This window comes from Lytechinus variegatus, chromosome 2, assembly GCF_018143015.1.
Source record: "Lytechinus variegatus isolate NC3 chromosome 2, Lvar_3.0, whole genome shotgun sequence".
Classification (NCBI taxonomy): Eukaryota; Metazoa; Echinodermata; class Echinoidea; order Temnopleuroida; family Toxopneustidae; genus Lytechinus; species Lytechinus variegatus.
In genome coordinates, this window is record NC_054741.1 from 72,175,999 (window position 1) to 72,190,993 (window position 14,995).

Here is a 14,995-nt window from a genome sequence, read left to right on the forward strand (position 1 = left end):
CTTTTGTCTTTTACTCATTGTGTACTCATTGTGTCCTTCCTTCACAAATCTATGTCCTTCCTGCAAATTGATTAAAAGTGGAATGTGTATTTGTTAAATAAAGAAATTGATACTGTTTTATACTTTTGTTCATTAATGTTGATTTAAAGTGTTATATTGAGAGTATTTTTGTAACACAAAAGCCTCCAGCCAATGAGAAGTATTCAACACCGTGAAAAATTTGTGAACTCATTCAGGCAAATTTTAGTACGTTTTGGTCTCTCTAATAAATGTTCAATTTTTGACATTTGGTATTCCAGGTGGAAAGCCCTTCCATACCCACAGCCAAGCTTCCAAGGAAGTCCGTCCACTTTGCATCAGAACTCACCAGCATCCGAGAGATCTGCTCCCCTAGTCCTCTCCCTACCCCAACCCTCACACCATCATCCCTGGGCTGCACTGCAAGGAAGATTGTCTTCACTGAGAACTCACCAGACTTCCAACGCCTCTCACCTGTCTCACGTCATCATGGCAATGAGGGAGTGGCCAAGACAGACAAGGAAGAAGAGGAGAGAGAGATGGATAAGAAAGAGGAGGAAGGAGTTGTTGCTACGATGACCAACATCTTAAAGAAACCTGCAGTTGATATTGCCTTGGTGGGACTTGTCACAACCCTGTTGATAACTGGGCCTCTTAGATGGACTTGATTCTCAAATATTTTGTTTCCCAAAGAAATACTCCTAAAAATTTTATTCTGTTGATCAACTTTGATACCTGAAAGAAAAGTTTATAATTTGTATGTTTTTAATATTGAGCTCAGAGTTACTAATTTTATTAAAAGATCAGTACTACATTTCCAGATAGAAGTGCCTTCACAAGTTCATGATGATATCCAATTTGGTTGATTTTCATAACTACTGTTTTCTGAGTTTAGGCCATAAGAAGCTATTCAAATTCTTAACCATATACAATAAATGTCCATACCTGTTTGTATATTCAGATGATTTGGAAGTTGTTTTGGAATTCGTTAGTGATTTCTGTAAGAGAACAAATCCACCCAAACAGTAGATTTATATGAATAAATAGAGAAAAATGATATGGGCATATGATGAATATGTCTTCAAAGTGTAGGTTGCCTTATTTATGGAATAAGTGAAATTTACAATTCAAACTGTCATTTAACATCTGATTTCATTGACTTAGCATTATTGTTCTTTCTTTTTTTTCAAACCAACTTTTTCTTGTGGTTGGCCTTTACTCGAATCAGTTTGATGTTGGATGGCTTTACTGTTCTACAGGGGGTGGGGGTCAGGTGCCTTTTAAATAACTATGTTATTCTTTAATATTTATTATTGAAATGAACTAAATGTATTTTTCCAGTTGGTTGATTTTCATCACTACTGTTTTCTGACTTTAGGCCATTCATAGCTATTCAAATTCTTTGTTTGGACTAGCAGTGATTTCTAGGGGGAATGTGAGAAAGAAAAGATGCAATGTGCTTAGTGTCAAAGTGGCCATTCTTAATTAAATGACACCCTGATTTTCTTAATTTATTCAATGTTTGTGTACTGTTTTGATAAGGCAACTTAACAATAGTTTGTACAACGTCATATAGCTTGAATCCTGGCCAGCGTCTAACACAATTGCTATCCCACATTGAGCTGATCCTGAATGAGGGTTAGCTAGCAATAGACAGCACGCGGCACAGACTTTGTAAAGTATTTGCGTAAAAGGGCTACCGGGTAATTAAAATGATCAATTTACACCAAATAACAGCCAATTCCCCATTGACTTATGTACAAGTACAACTTGCCATCGGATCTGTCGGAACCAAGGTCAGAACTATCTTGACAGATTGCATGGTCTAAAATATAGATCAGTAGATAATAATCATATTCATTTTATTTCATTGTATTTTACCTTCTTGAATTTGAGGAAAGAAGATGATTCAAGATTATCAAATGATATTCCAAAGTCTTGCAATTTAAGAGAATAGAAATGGTGAATTTTATTCTTGGGGGAAAAAATGGAATTTCTTATATTTTTTATTAAGAATTTTAGATATAATTCAAGAAAAATTATGATACATAGTTTTCACTGGCATTAACCATTGATATTTAATTACTTTTAAACTGTGTTTTTAACCTCAATGACTCAATGACAATATCCCCAGTTACAAGGAAAGATCATGCCTCTTAATTTTCCAAGATTTTTAGCATCTTATAAATACATTGAAGTTTTTATGCGCCCTTTAGTTTTCAATCCTTAGTGGTGTTTGAACAAAAGCTTGTAATATATGCATAGCAGTGATCATTTGCAATTGTGCAAAAGGCATAAGTAATGGTGCTTTAAAAATTCAATGTATGAAATGTAAATACAATTGAAATATATATTAAAAAATGTCTTTAAAACTAATTCAGATTATATATTGTAGTCAGAATATTTCTGATTTCCACCAGCATGCTGGAATGAACTGAATTATGTGAATAAAGTAAATTGTTTGAACAAATTTCTTTTGTTGTGCTATGTGGGTATTTTTTGCACCAGTTATGTTGTTCCATTTTAAAGAATTAAAGCATTCAAGCATCAAGATTTTACAGGTATATTACATGAACTTTTAATTCATTTTTTCATTTCCAAACAACACGACATATACAGACAACACATAACATTTTCTTAAAATCACAATTATTGCATATATCAGTGTCATATTGAGTAACTCTTCTGTTCTAATGAAAATTCCTACAGTTGTACATAAAATATAATGATTATTATGAATCAAATCTATAAATATACGATCTAATAATTTCAATCAATATCAGATTTTACTATTTGAGGACAAACTACAAAATAAAAATGGGGACCATGAGTTCATGCCAGAAAATAAACTTGATACAACATCTATCTAAATGAATACTACTGTTTTCATGTTAAACATGATGTCTTTTTCTTCTTTAAGATTACACACTTAAAAATGGAACAACATTCATATATATTAAGAATTCCTTTTTTTCATTATTAGTGAGGTTGGTGGAAAAACAGTGATCATATGTTTCTTTAGCCATTAAAGTGGATGTCTTAATAGTCAGCGAATGGGGAATGCGATTTATCTTAAATGAAAAACGGTACAGATGAAAAGCAGAATTATCCGGAAATGCAACTTTTAACAAGTACATGGATATATATTGAAAATGCTTCCAAGAGAATTGATTTTGACTAAAGCCTGGCCCAAATCCATTATATTAAAAAGAGTCAAAACACCCCAACTCATTCATACAATATCTCATGTTCTACAATGTACCCATATGTTTACAATACATCCAGTTTAACTTCTTTAATAATAGTTTCGCTTTGCCTATAGTATCATCCTGGCCATAGTGTACAGTCCTGAAATGCATCATGAATTAGTCCTACCGAAGGCACAGACTATGGTACTTGAATACTGATCATAAAGTGTTATAGTCTTGTATTTTCTTGGAATTCTCGTCTAATACCACATATTTAAGTAATGAAAGAAAGGCGAGTAAACCCCACATAAATGTATTTTGCTACACAATATAGGACAACATGAACATAATTTTTTAACCCGTTTCCTTACATCAACCTTACATGAGGCAAATAATCATACATTTAAAAAAATAGTTTACCCTTGTAGATGAATGCAATAGAATGTTTATATTCTTTGTTTTAATAGGTAAATTTGATTGTATTTCAGAATGTCTTCTTTTAGAAGAGCAATTCAATGCAAACATCATTCACCCACCTATTCATATAGGTGGCACTGTTCTGAATATTAAAAAAATGAAATGAACACAAATATAACAATCATTTTAAGCTTTATTTTTCTTTAGAACAAATAAACATAAAATTAACCATAAAAAAAGATGAAATGAGGTAACAAAATGTACACAACACAGAAGACATCTTTCAAACAAAGAGACTTACAAAACACTGAAACTCTTAGATAAAGTACCCTAAGATAAGTATCAAGCATTCTTTTAAATCAAGCCAATTTTTTTGTCTTTGTTGAAATCCTTGATTAAGCCCTCCCAATATATCAGCAAATAATTTTATGATAAAGACTCATACAAAACACACACGCATCCCCTGTCTTTTTTCAAATTACAATCCCAACTGCCAAACCTGTAAAACTTTCATTTCAAACTGTATTGTAATAGTGAGAAAAAAAAAACATAACAGATCAATGATTTACTTTCAGTAAATTTTGTTGATTGTAATCAGCCTTTATAACACTTCGAAGAAGAAAACGTGATTGCATGATCACAAATGCATGTACTGTCCTTTGACACTTGCTAAAGCTAAATGTATGGTTTTTTTCATGCAAATATTTGAAGGGGGGTGGTGGTTGTGTTTAAAATACTAAATATTGAAATAGTGCATCACAGCCTGATGCAAAGAGAGATGGGAATATTTTATTTGTGAGGATGTCTTAGATTGAAATAACATTGTATGACCTGCAACATGAAAGATGATTGATCTTAGAATTGATTATCAACCACTGGTCTATAGAAAACCAAATATGAAAGATTTATGAATGAGGAGATCCATCTCTACACGTCACATGGTACTGTTCTAACTGTATCAAATGCACAGTCAGGTTTAGATTGACAGACTTAGACAGCTACAGCAAATCCCAGACGGTCGTTTGCACGGTCAAACTTGGTGTAGTATTTGCGAAGGAAGGGATCACCCAGGATCCAGAGGGGTCCAGCTGGGGGAGGAACATCCAGGCCGATGAACCCAGATACACACAGCTCAACAGTGCCTTGATTCACCTGGGGTAGAATAGAAAAGGTGATTGATTCATCAACTTTAGGGGTCTTGTCACACAGATCCAGGGTCCCGTACCACAAAGGTTAGCAATTAATCGTACACTTGATTTTCATATATTAATTGTACAGTATAGTCAATGCAATCGATCATAAAAAAATGTTCCACAATGACTGCTAAGCTTTGTGATATAAGCCCTAGGTCACTGTCTGAAACCGTTTCAAATAACTTACTAGTACATGGCAATTGCATTGGAACTGTTTTTGGTTGCCATTTTGATTACCAAGACAGTGCAATGTTGGTGTGGACATTCCATTTGGAACGGTAAACACGGCAATCAATTTCAATTTCAGAGATCAATTTCAACAGTTTTTAGTGCAGTGCTGTACCAAAATGGATCCTGATTTGTGCTTGGTGTGCAAGAGTCTTAAAACTTAAAGGCCCAAATTCACAAAATAACTTTAATGCCAAGGGGGGAAAAAGAAGAACATAGAAAACACAATTTTCATACCAAATAATTTGAATGAAGAAAAATGCAGGGAATTTCATGTTAGCACAATATCAAAGCTAATTCCTATGAACAAAACCAAGCATCAGAAATAAATCTTCTGAAAATCTGCTTATCTACATTCTGCAGTACAGAGTTTACATTTTCAAAGATTTCAACTATTATATGTGGTTTATCATATATTTTATACAAGCCAACAATGAAGAATATTAAAGTGAGGGCTGAGGACGTTAGAATCTATAGACACATACCTTGAGGACATAGTCTTCTCCGTTCAGAGTGTATGTCTTGCCAGCAAGGACAATATTCACAACAGGAAGAGTAGGTATCAAGTTACAGTTTATCATATACTGTGAAAAATACAAAACAAATATACAAAACAATTATTAATGCTTAATGTTCTTCAACCACACTTCACTTTTTTCAAACCACTTTTACGCTAATCATAGTTTCGGTCAGACCTGATAATTAGCTAGTCTCAGTTTCAAGCTCATAGCCGGTGACTAGGATACAATGATTTTTTTTCTAAATCCAGTTGAATACCAAAGCAATCGAGACCTATGCTATTGAAAGTGATCATGCAAATATGACTCAGCATGGATAGGATAATGTATCAAGTACAAAATAAATGAGGTATTGTTGATCACGAGTACTGACTGAATATTCATGGGCGAACCACATAGTTGGCAAACATCACTTTCAACTAATGTAGGGTATACTTGTGGAGTTTACAGCACAGACCTTATGGTTAAAAATTCTGGACAGTTTGATACATACATGTAAGGCACATCCACATTATAAATGGGTATAATGTAAGAGGAAATATGAGAGAATAAACATTAAAACTCGAAAGTTTAGCTGGAATTCTTTTCTTTAAAGAAACAATGAGTCACAGGGAGCTACTGTGAATCAGTGTAACTCTCTAGAATTTTAATCAGGATGTCAGGGATCAGAACCCAGATATCCTTAGGCAAGACATTAATCTAACATTTGCCACTATCAATCCAGAAGAAGTAAATCAGTTCTTGGTGGGAGGCAAGCCTCGGAAACTTGTGCACCTAATCAGAGTAGCCGTGCTAGAGCTTGGGTAATAACATGCAGCGCTTGCAAACATTGTATTAGAGGGATGGTCCGGGCTGAAAGTATGTATAGCTTAATAAATAGAGTAGAATTCACTGAGCAAAATGCCGAAAATTTCATTAAAATTGGATAACAAATAACAAAGTTATTGAATTTTACAGTTTAGCAATATTTTGTGAAAACAGTCGTCATGAATATTTATTAGGTGGGCTGATGATATCACATCTCCACTTGTTCTTTTGTATTTTATTCTATGAAATTAGGTTTATTCAAATTTTGTCCCCAAAGAATGACAAAAATTGGATTGACAACTGACTTAGTGCATTAGATATTTATTGCTGCAACTTATTTCATTATAAGGGAGACATACTATTCACACAAGTATGAAATAATGACAAAAAGTACGATTTTATGTAATAACATAAGAAAATGGAAAGTGGAGTTGTGACATCATCAGCCCACCTAATGAATATTAATGACAACTGTTTTCACAAAATATTGCTAAACTTTAAACTTCAATACCTTTATTATTTGTTATCTGATTTTGATGAAATTTTCAGAATTTTGCTCAGTGAATTCTACTCTATGTATTAAGATATAAATATTTTCAGCCCGGACCATCCCTTTAAATGCTTGATTGATGTTACATAGTATCATCATCATCATCGTTATAATCTTAGGTGTTACTGTGCATGAAAACCCTTCTCCAATTACATGCAACCTATCCATTTTTCTATTATTGGATTCATGTCAGGGATACCTCACCTCGCCAGATGTAAATGGGGCAGCACCAATCTGTTCCTGAAGTTTGGCAATCTCTGCAGAGGGACCAGCAATGAGGGACGTACCAGTGTCAGCAATGGCTGCGCAATTGGTGCAATAGGTTCCATTTCCGCCAACATTAAGACTGTTTAATAAACAAAGATCAGATAGGTTGCAAAATATTTTAAAGACCTTTTTTATGAAAAAATGCTCTTAATAAATATATTCTATTGTCTATATATAAAAAATACATGAGACTCAATTCAAATTAATTTCAATTCAATCGAATTCATATTATCAAACCATTGTAAAATCAATAGTATGTACACACATGTATAACAATCATTGCAAATATAGTTTAAATGATTAGGGTGCCCCTAAAAGCAGAAGCTTGACCACAAACAGATCTCTTAGTACATCAAATAACAATTTGTTGATTGGGTGCTTTCTAAAGTTATCACCACTAGAGATGAAGAGCATTGTAAGTAATATCAGTCACCAGCAGAGACATAAAATACTCACATTATCATCACACACATGTTATCATCATACACATGTTTATCAGACATATATTATATTGTGTGACGAATTAAACAAGGCAATCAATAACATGCCACGGTATTAACATTGCATGAATTTCCTGTAAACCCAATAAACATTCAATAAATCATACATTTTGCAATAAGATGCTTGTTGACAGGAAAAGAAATCTACACAGAGGATCTGATTTTGCAAGGGAAAGTTGTCCCAAAATTTGTGATAATTTGATTACCAAATTGCCAATCAGAAATTTACATATATCATGTCGTCTTAGTGATCACTTTTCAAACAGCCATAACTCTCTCATTGCTTGCCACATTTATTTCAAACCTTTACCATTCTGGGTTTTTTATGGTAAACATTTTTCTCCTCTAATGCCATTTAGTGACCAAGGTTCGATTTCCCTTGAAGAGTGAATATTATTTTTTGATCATCGTACCTGTCCATCTTGATCTGCCAGTAACCTTTGCGTGTGACATTTACATAACTGAAGTCTCCAGTATAGTGATCAGGATCTGCTCCTCCAAAGACTATCTCACCGCCAACCTTAGCTGACGCATCTCTGACGACAGAGGAATAGAAGAGAGTTAGAGAGAGAAAGACACAAACAGGGGAGACGAAGACAATCCTTTGTTTTGAGCTGACTTTCGATAACCACACATGCTTGAAAGTTGATGAATCAGTCCTTGCTATCATTCTTATGATGCGATCAGAACCAGATTTCAACTGAACATTAATCTTATACAGGATGCAAATCACAACCCAAATGATTGGATCGCAAATTAATGGTCAAGCAAGATCATTATTCCGATGAAAAGCAGCAATATCTTCGCTTTGGTTTGTAAAATAAAATGCAATTTCAAATTAAGCTTATACATACTTTGCAAGATAGACTGCAAATACAGCATCCTGAACCAGGCCCTGCTTTACAATGTTGTCAAACACAGGAAGTTTACTGATCCTGGTAATGGTTGGGTAACCCAGTCCTAGAATTCCATCAAACTTGGCCGCTATAAAGGTTAAACCTGGTTCAGCAGTTGCCTCTCCAAAACTCTGGCTCTTTGCCTTCAGACCACCCAGCTGTAAGATGTAACACAAAGCATCAACATACATGATGCAGTTGTAAGTATATTATAAACATTAGGTACAGTTTTGCTCAATGTTGGTAAACCCTACCTCAAAATACACTATAGACAACAACACTACAATGTTCTGTGAGCCCAGAGAAACAAACTGTGTTGAATGTAATATTTTATCACCCGACTTCACAATGGAATATCTAAAACACAGCAGAATGTGAACATTTTAAATAAATTTTCTGGTGGAATTCACTGACTTTTGAGCAACACTGCATATCGTATTTTTTGGAAAAGTCATCTCCATTCATTTTAATGCTAAATACATTAAAGTTTGGATGATTAGAAAAAAAAGAAGCATAAGTTCAATATATAAGCATTCTAAAGTTACCCTGGCCAGGTTTTACAAGTAGGATCATGCAGAGACCATTGTTCTTAAAGAAAAACAAAACCAAATACCACATTATATCATTTATAACATGATACAGGATAATTAAAGTAAATCCATCCACTTATACCCCAATGCAATTTCCTGATATAGAGAACCACCTCTTCAAATTGGGTTTCTTCAGGTTCAAAGTCTTAGGATGGAGGTCACCATGTTCGCGGGGTTAATTCAAAATTGTGACATCAGCGACAAACTAAATCTCTAAGCAGATATATAAATGTTTGCCTATTATAGATACTAATTTACAAATAATAAATCAAATACACACATAAAGCTCATAAATATATTATTCAGAATTCGTTTGATGAAAAAATATTTTTAAAATTCAATTTTACACCCATACCTACAATTTCCAAATTGGCAAGTTATAGCTAATTAGCAAGTTTGAAAAAAGTAGACAATGGTGAAAAATTACTGATCATATCGTGTTTTGAAACTATAGTACAAAAAATATTTGGAACAATATTTTTATGTGTTTTATTTGTATATATGATTAATTATTGGTAAATAGAATCAATAACAGTAAATGTATAAGGGATGTAGCTCGTTGCTGACATCATAATTCCTGGAAATAAACTTGGTCTGTAGTTTTCTGATACTCAATTATGCTCAAAGACCCTATCAAAGAAAAATTCAAACATTGCATGTCCTTTTTCAATTTCCTCAACTGTCATCCTCCCCTTTAACTTGTCCGCCTTCATTTCGCAATCTAGGCCTACTCATCTTCTTCTTCCTTTGTTAGCTCCACTTTCTTTTCCTCCCCTTCTTTTGCTTGACATCCTCTTCCACCCCCTTCTATCCCTCATCATCAAGTTCATTACCATCAAATATAACTCACCTGTATTGTATCCTCACTGACAAATCCAGAGCAAGCACCCGATCCATACTGTAGAGACCATTTTGTTCCATTAGCAACATAAGTTGATGATTTGGAGCTGTCATACTTGTGATGAAAGCCTGTAAGTTAGGAAAGAGTAAATCATATTGTTTTTTCTTTTAAAACCTGTATGTGTGCATGAATGCGCACATCAGTGGCAATACGCAAGGGGGGGGGGTTACAGGTGTTCACCCCCCTTGTTATTTTTTTTACTACCCAACCCTCCCCCTAAAATAATATTGATATATTTTTCTGCTTGCTTGTCAATTTTTTTGGGGTACAAAATGACTTGAAAATATGGGTGAGGACCCTTTTTTTTTTTTTGGGGGGGGGGGGGTGTCAACATTTCATTCAGTTTAAAAAATCCTGTGTATGCACATATCTATACAACATGTGTGTATACAGTACAAGTCATAGAACTACGTGTCTAAGTACTGGATAATTGAGTGCTAAATGACTGCATACCAGTACTGATTTTTTTTAAAGAAACTTTTCATCTTAAAAACTCAGAAAAAAAAATGAATGAGAAAAATCTGACATCTTGCTAGAAAAAAAATTATTAATCAGAATCTGGATTGAAATTGAAGGAATATCATCACTGACAATGCTTCAACCCTACCTTGGAATTAAAAGACTAAAATATCCCAGGACTAACAGGGTTAAAATATAAAAAGCAGGCTTACGACAGGCAACGTCAAGGAAACCACACTTGACAGATGGTACCCAGAGATCAGCACTGCCTGTGTCAAAGACTACAGTAAAATTCTGGCGAGGTGTGCCAAGAGAGATTTCTCCATAGTACTGGGCCTACAAAATGAAAAAATAAAATCAAAATAAATAGAAGATAGTTAGCCATCGCACCATCTCATGCAGATTGGTGGAAAGAAAAGTTAAAAAACATCTATAAACAGACAGAATGCAGATGTGCCTAAACATCCATACAATGTCACCACTCCTTGGGGGACAAGAGCCCTCCTAATCTCTACGTCAGAGATGCTGGAACAGACAGGTTTTGAGAACTATTACCAAAAACTTATGAAATCGAACACAAAAATATGTTAAAGCTAAATTACAGTAGATGCAGTAAAACATTGATTTTGTGAGAAAGTCTGTAAAACCAAGGTTAAGTATTACTATATCATCGTCGATCTAGATCTGGTACAGTTACATAAACTGCACTTTGTGAAATCATAAAATCTAAGCTGAAAAACAATCACACTGAAGATCGCCAACACAGATAGGCACACGTGGGACAGTGTATATTATATTGCTGGAATAAAGACCTGACGGAAGTGCCCGAATCCGCGCTTATTTTGCTAATTTATCAGCAATTCCACCATTTCTTCCAGAATCCTTCAGCACATATTTTTTTATTCATATAAACAGACACTTGGGTGGTCATTAGTTGGATTCTGTAAAAAGTCATTTTGAGATCGTTACCACAACTGGAAGTTATCTTTAAATGCAAGTTGACATTTACACATGTATATACTTACAAAATAAGACAAGACCATACTCATCAGGAGCATAGTAAAAATCTGAATCTTCCATCAAATTTCAATGCACAAAACTGTCATACAGTATTATTGGAATGTACATGTGACAAGTAATTTTACTGTTTTGATAGAAAATAAAAAGTTTGCTGTTTCTTGCCTCTTCTTTAGTAAAAAAAATATAAAAGAAAAAACTTTGAATGTCTCTTTCTAGAAAAATATGAGGTATTGTTCCTGCGCTTACATCAAGATAGTCACTCATGTTTACTGGCCATGGTGTGCCAAGTTTGTTGGTGTTCATCATGTCGTACTTGTTGGAAAGTTGAGCCAAATCTTTAAAGGGTAGTCCTGTGTTGGCCATTTGATGACGTACAGTTTCCATCTTCTTCAGTGGAACCCTGAGAAATAAATAAAGATTACAATTTGTATTGATGTTTACCAGTCATAAAAATCATGATAAATATAGGCCAATGCAAACATTAAAACAAACATTACGCAACGCACGTGTCTGTAACGTTGGCGAAGAACAATAGGAAACAAGATGGCAGCGTAAACATCGGGCAAGTCTCTTCAGTCTTTTCATAATATTTTTCTAATTTTTTGATGAAGTCTTGTTTAAAAATAAAATTGATGGAGCAGAAATGTCGGAAATGAAGTTGTATCCCATGTACATGATTTAGGGCTAGATCTTTTAGAAGGAAAGTAGAAATCTTGTGTGGTATTCTGAGATCCATTTTATCTCAGATAAAACAAAATATTTTATCTCTGTTAAAATCAGTGAGATAAAATACGCTTAAATTCTCTCCGAATTGGTATTCGGAGAACAATTTTATCTTCATTTTATCTCTGTAAGACACCTATTTTTAAATCAATATCCAATTAGAAACGCGCTTTTATAGCTCTCTCATATCACTCAACCAATTGAAATCCATTCCGCTAGGAGTGTGGCAAAGAAGTGAGATTGCATCAATTTATTGACTCCAAATATGCTTGCGCGTCTTTTAGAGATAGGATTTTAACAAAATTGACAATACTCTTTTTTTTCCGAAGTCTATTTCGCATCTTTTCAAGCATCATTTCACAGACAATATTAGTCAAGAAAAGTCTTATGAAATATTTCCTGATTGTACAGGAATAACTTTAAGGTGTTGTTCTCAGTGGATATATAATTTTTCTTCATTTTCATGTCAACATTTGGAGTTCATTCACCTAGAAATATTGACGAAATCAACGCCGCGGAGATAAAATAGCCCCAACCCTCTTTTACGTTTATTATTTCTTCAAAGTAACTTAGGCGCAAGCACATTATCTGCATAGCAATGTCCAGATACGAGTTGGGTATGTCTAAGCAGCCACTGCTCTGTTGCGTATCATCATAGATACGCAAGATAAAATTTTGATTTTATCTGAGAGATAAAATGTCATCTCAGAATACCAATTTCATTTTAAGAGATAAAATAAAATATTTTAAAGATAAAATGACCTGTCCTAAGAATACTGCCCCTGCTTTTTTGGCAGTACACGCACATAAATAGGAAGGTACACCTGGCTTCATTGAAATTAAGCCTACGTCAGTAAATGATTTTTACTCTCAAGAAGCCGCCTGGCTAGTCTGGCTTCTTAATTTAGTTACTTCCATCTAATGTTAAAAGTTTAAGGATGAGACTTAAGTAGCTTGTTAGGGTTAAAGGCATTATCGTGATATTGGGAAACACCGTTCACTTTATACAGCAGCGCTTTATTCAGTCACACGCACGGTTCCCCACTTCCACCTCCATTCACTTTGTATACAAGTGCGCGTACACAAATCTACGAGTGGTTCCCAAAACCACTTGTTCACTTCACTGCTACCACCCTGCCTGTGGGGAATCTACAGGTAGGACTATGGTATGCCAATGTTGTACAGAGCACACACTTTAAAAAATCATTAAAATATCACTTTAGTGACCAAAATTACTAATTTCCATACAGTTGCAATTTATTTTTCATTAGTAATTTGGGAATAATTTTTGTATTCACTAGAGCGCTCAAAAACTTGAATTTGGGGCATATTTTGGCAATATCGTGATATTGGGAACCACCGTTCACTTCATACAGCAGCGCTTTATTCAGTCACACACACGGTTCCCTATTTCCACCTCCATTCACTTTGTACACAAGTGCGTGTACACAAATCTACGAGAGGTTCCCAAAACCACGATTTGGCCCATATTTTTTGGTACGCCCTCTATTGGTGGAAAGTAATATAGCAAGAAAATTTTCATTTTTTTATCTCTATTTTTAATTAAGAAAAATATAATTTAAAGAATCAAATTTAAATAAGAGTCAAGTTGTATGAATAACAGGTGTAATGGAGACTGTCAGTGTAAAAAGAATCAAGCATTTGCCCCAAAGAAAAAGAGAAAATAAGCCAAACATTGCCACCCTTATTTTGCCACACATGAAAATATAAGTGAAAACAAGGTTATATCATAACCTTGTTCATTGAATGAGTGCCCAAAACCACGATTTGGCCTGGTTAAACTTACTCAAACTGGTTCCAGTGCCATGTCAATGGAAAATAAAAAGAATTAGGCCTAACTTGTTTTGAAAGAAAAATGTTTGAAACTCTTTAGTTTAGACGTTAGTCTTAATGAAAGAAATATATTTCTTTTCCTGTCTAACTTCTTGCCTAACCCTAACTTCTAAGATAATTTCGGCTCAATACATTTTTTTTGACAGGACTGCTTGGATTTATTTGGATGACTGTACTAATTTAGACATTTTGCCTTTGGCTTACGATTATCTGTGGTGACTGTGGATCGACATTACGTCATTAGCAGTACAAAGGTATATAGATTATAGGCCTATGCCATTATTTTAAAGTCACTCACCTAATAAGCTGCGCGTTTGCTGCAACTGCCAGCAGCAGCAGTGTTGTTGCGAAAAACGTCTTCATTCTCCCTGATCCCTCGTCCTTGCTGTAAGTGTAACTTGTTTTGGATGTGAAATTTCAGATCAAAACCCCTCTAGAATACAGAACTGCCTTCACATTCCTTTTTCAGGGGGAAGAGTCCGGTTGGCGACTTGACTTTTCTCGGATTTAAATGCAAATAAGAAGCAGTTACATGGGAGATCGGAGAGAAGGTACAGGTCGGGTCGAGTCACGGGACATCATGTGATTCATCAGTGCTTTGTATGCATTGTACGCGATCTCTATTGATTATTTCTCTCAACAGAAATCGCGGAAGACATTTAAATCACATGACCGCGTGAACTGTCACGTGATTCTTTTGTTGCAGATTGAGATTGGTTTGGTATAAATCAGAGGTGGGTTGAATTGAATTGAATAAGTTTATTGTCCATAAAAGAAATTCTTCTTTCACTGGTTTATACACATGTAGAAACAACGTTTATACACCGAACAAACAAAAAATGATGAAAACATGAATTCCAACTCAG

At 34.5% G+C, this 14,995-nt stretch overlaps 2 protein-coding genes across 2 annotated transcripts in view; one reads left to right on the plus strand and one right to left on the minus strand.

The window, feature by feature from the left end:
- Window positions 1–4,226, plus strand: part of LOC121408912 (unconventional myosin-XIX-like) — a 32,399-nt gene extending 28,173 nt beyond the window's left edge. The window contains exon 23 of the mRNA XM_041600630.1: window positions 300–4,226. Coding sequence (XP_041456564.1) covers window positions 300–686 — 387 coding nt within the window. The 3' untranslated portion in view covers window positions 687–4,226. The remainder of the gene's footprint in view (window positions 1–299) is intronic.
- LOC121408913 (lysosomal aspartic protease-like) lies at window positions 2,572–14,732 on the minus strand. The gene is made up of 9 exons (XM_041600631.1): window positions 14,428–14,732; window positions 11,799–11,952; window positions 10,745–10,868; window positions 10,023–10,141; window positions 8,541–8,740; window positions 8,100–8,222; window positions 7,124–7,265; window positions 5,530–5,628; window positions 2,572–4,775 (listed from the first exon to the last, which is right to left on the minus strand). Exons 1-9 carry the CDS (start codon window positions 14,490–14,492, stop codon window positions 4,614–4,616), a joined length of 1,188 nt encoding a protein of 395 aa, XP_041456565.1. The 5' UTR covers window positions 14,493–14,732; the 3' UTR covers window positions 2,572–4,613.
- Between the last annotated feature and the right edge of the window lie 263 nt (window positions 14,733–14,995).

Excerpts from the sequence above, each read along its gene's own strand:
- LOC121408913 (XM_041600631.1), bottom strand. The coding sequence starts at position 14,492 with ATGAAGACGTTTTTCGCAACAACACTGCTGCTGCTGGCAGTTGCAGCA. Across the intron at positions 11,953-14,427 it reads GCAAACGCGCAGCTTATTAG|GGTTCCACTGAAGAAGATGG; the intron begins GTGAGTGACTTT and ends TTTATTTCTCAG. Across the intron at positions 8,741-10,022 it reads TCAGTGAGGATACAATACAG|CTGGGTGGTCTGAAGGCAAA; the intron begins GTGAGTTATATT and ends TACATCTTACAG.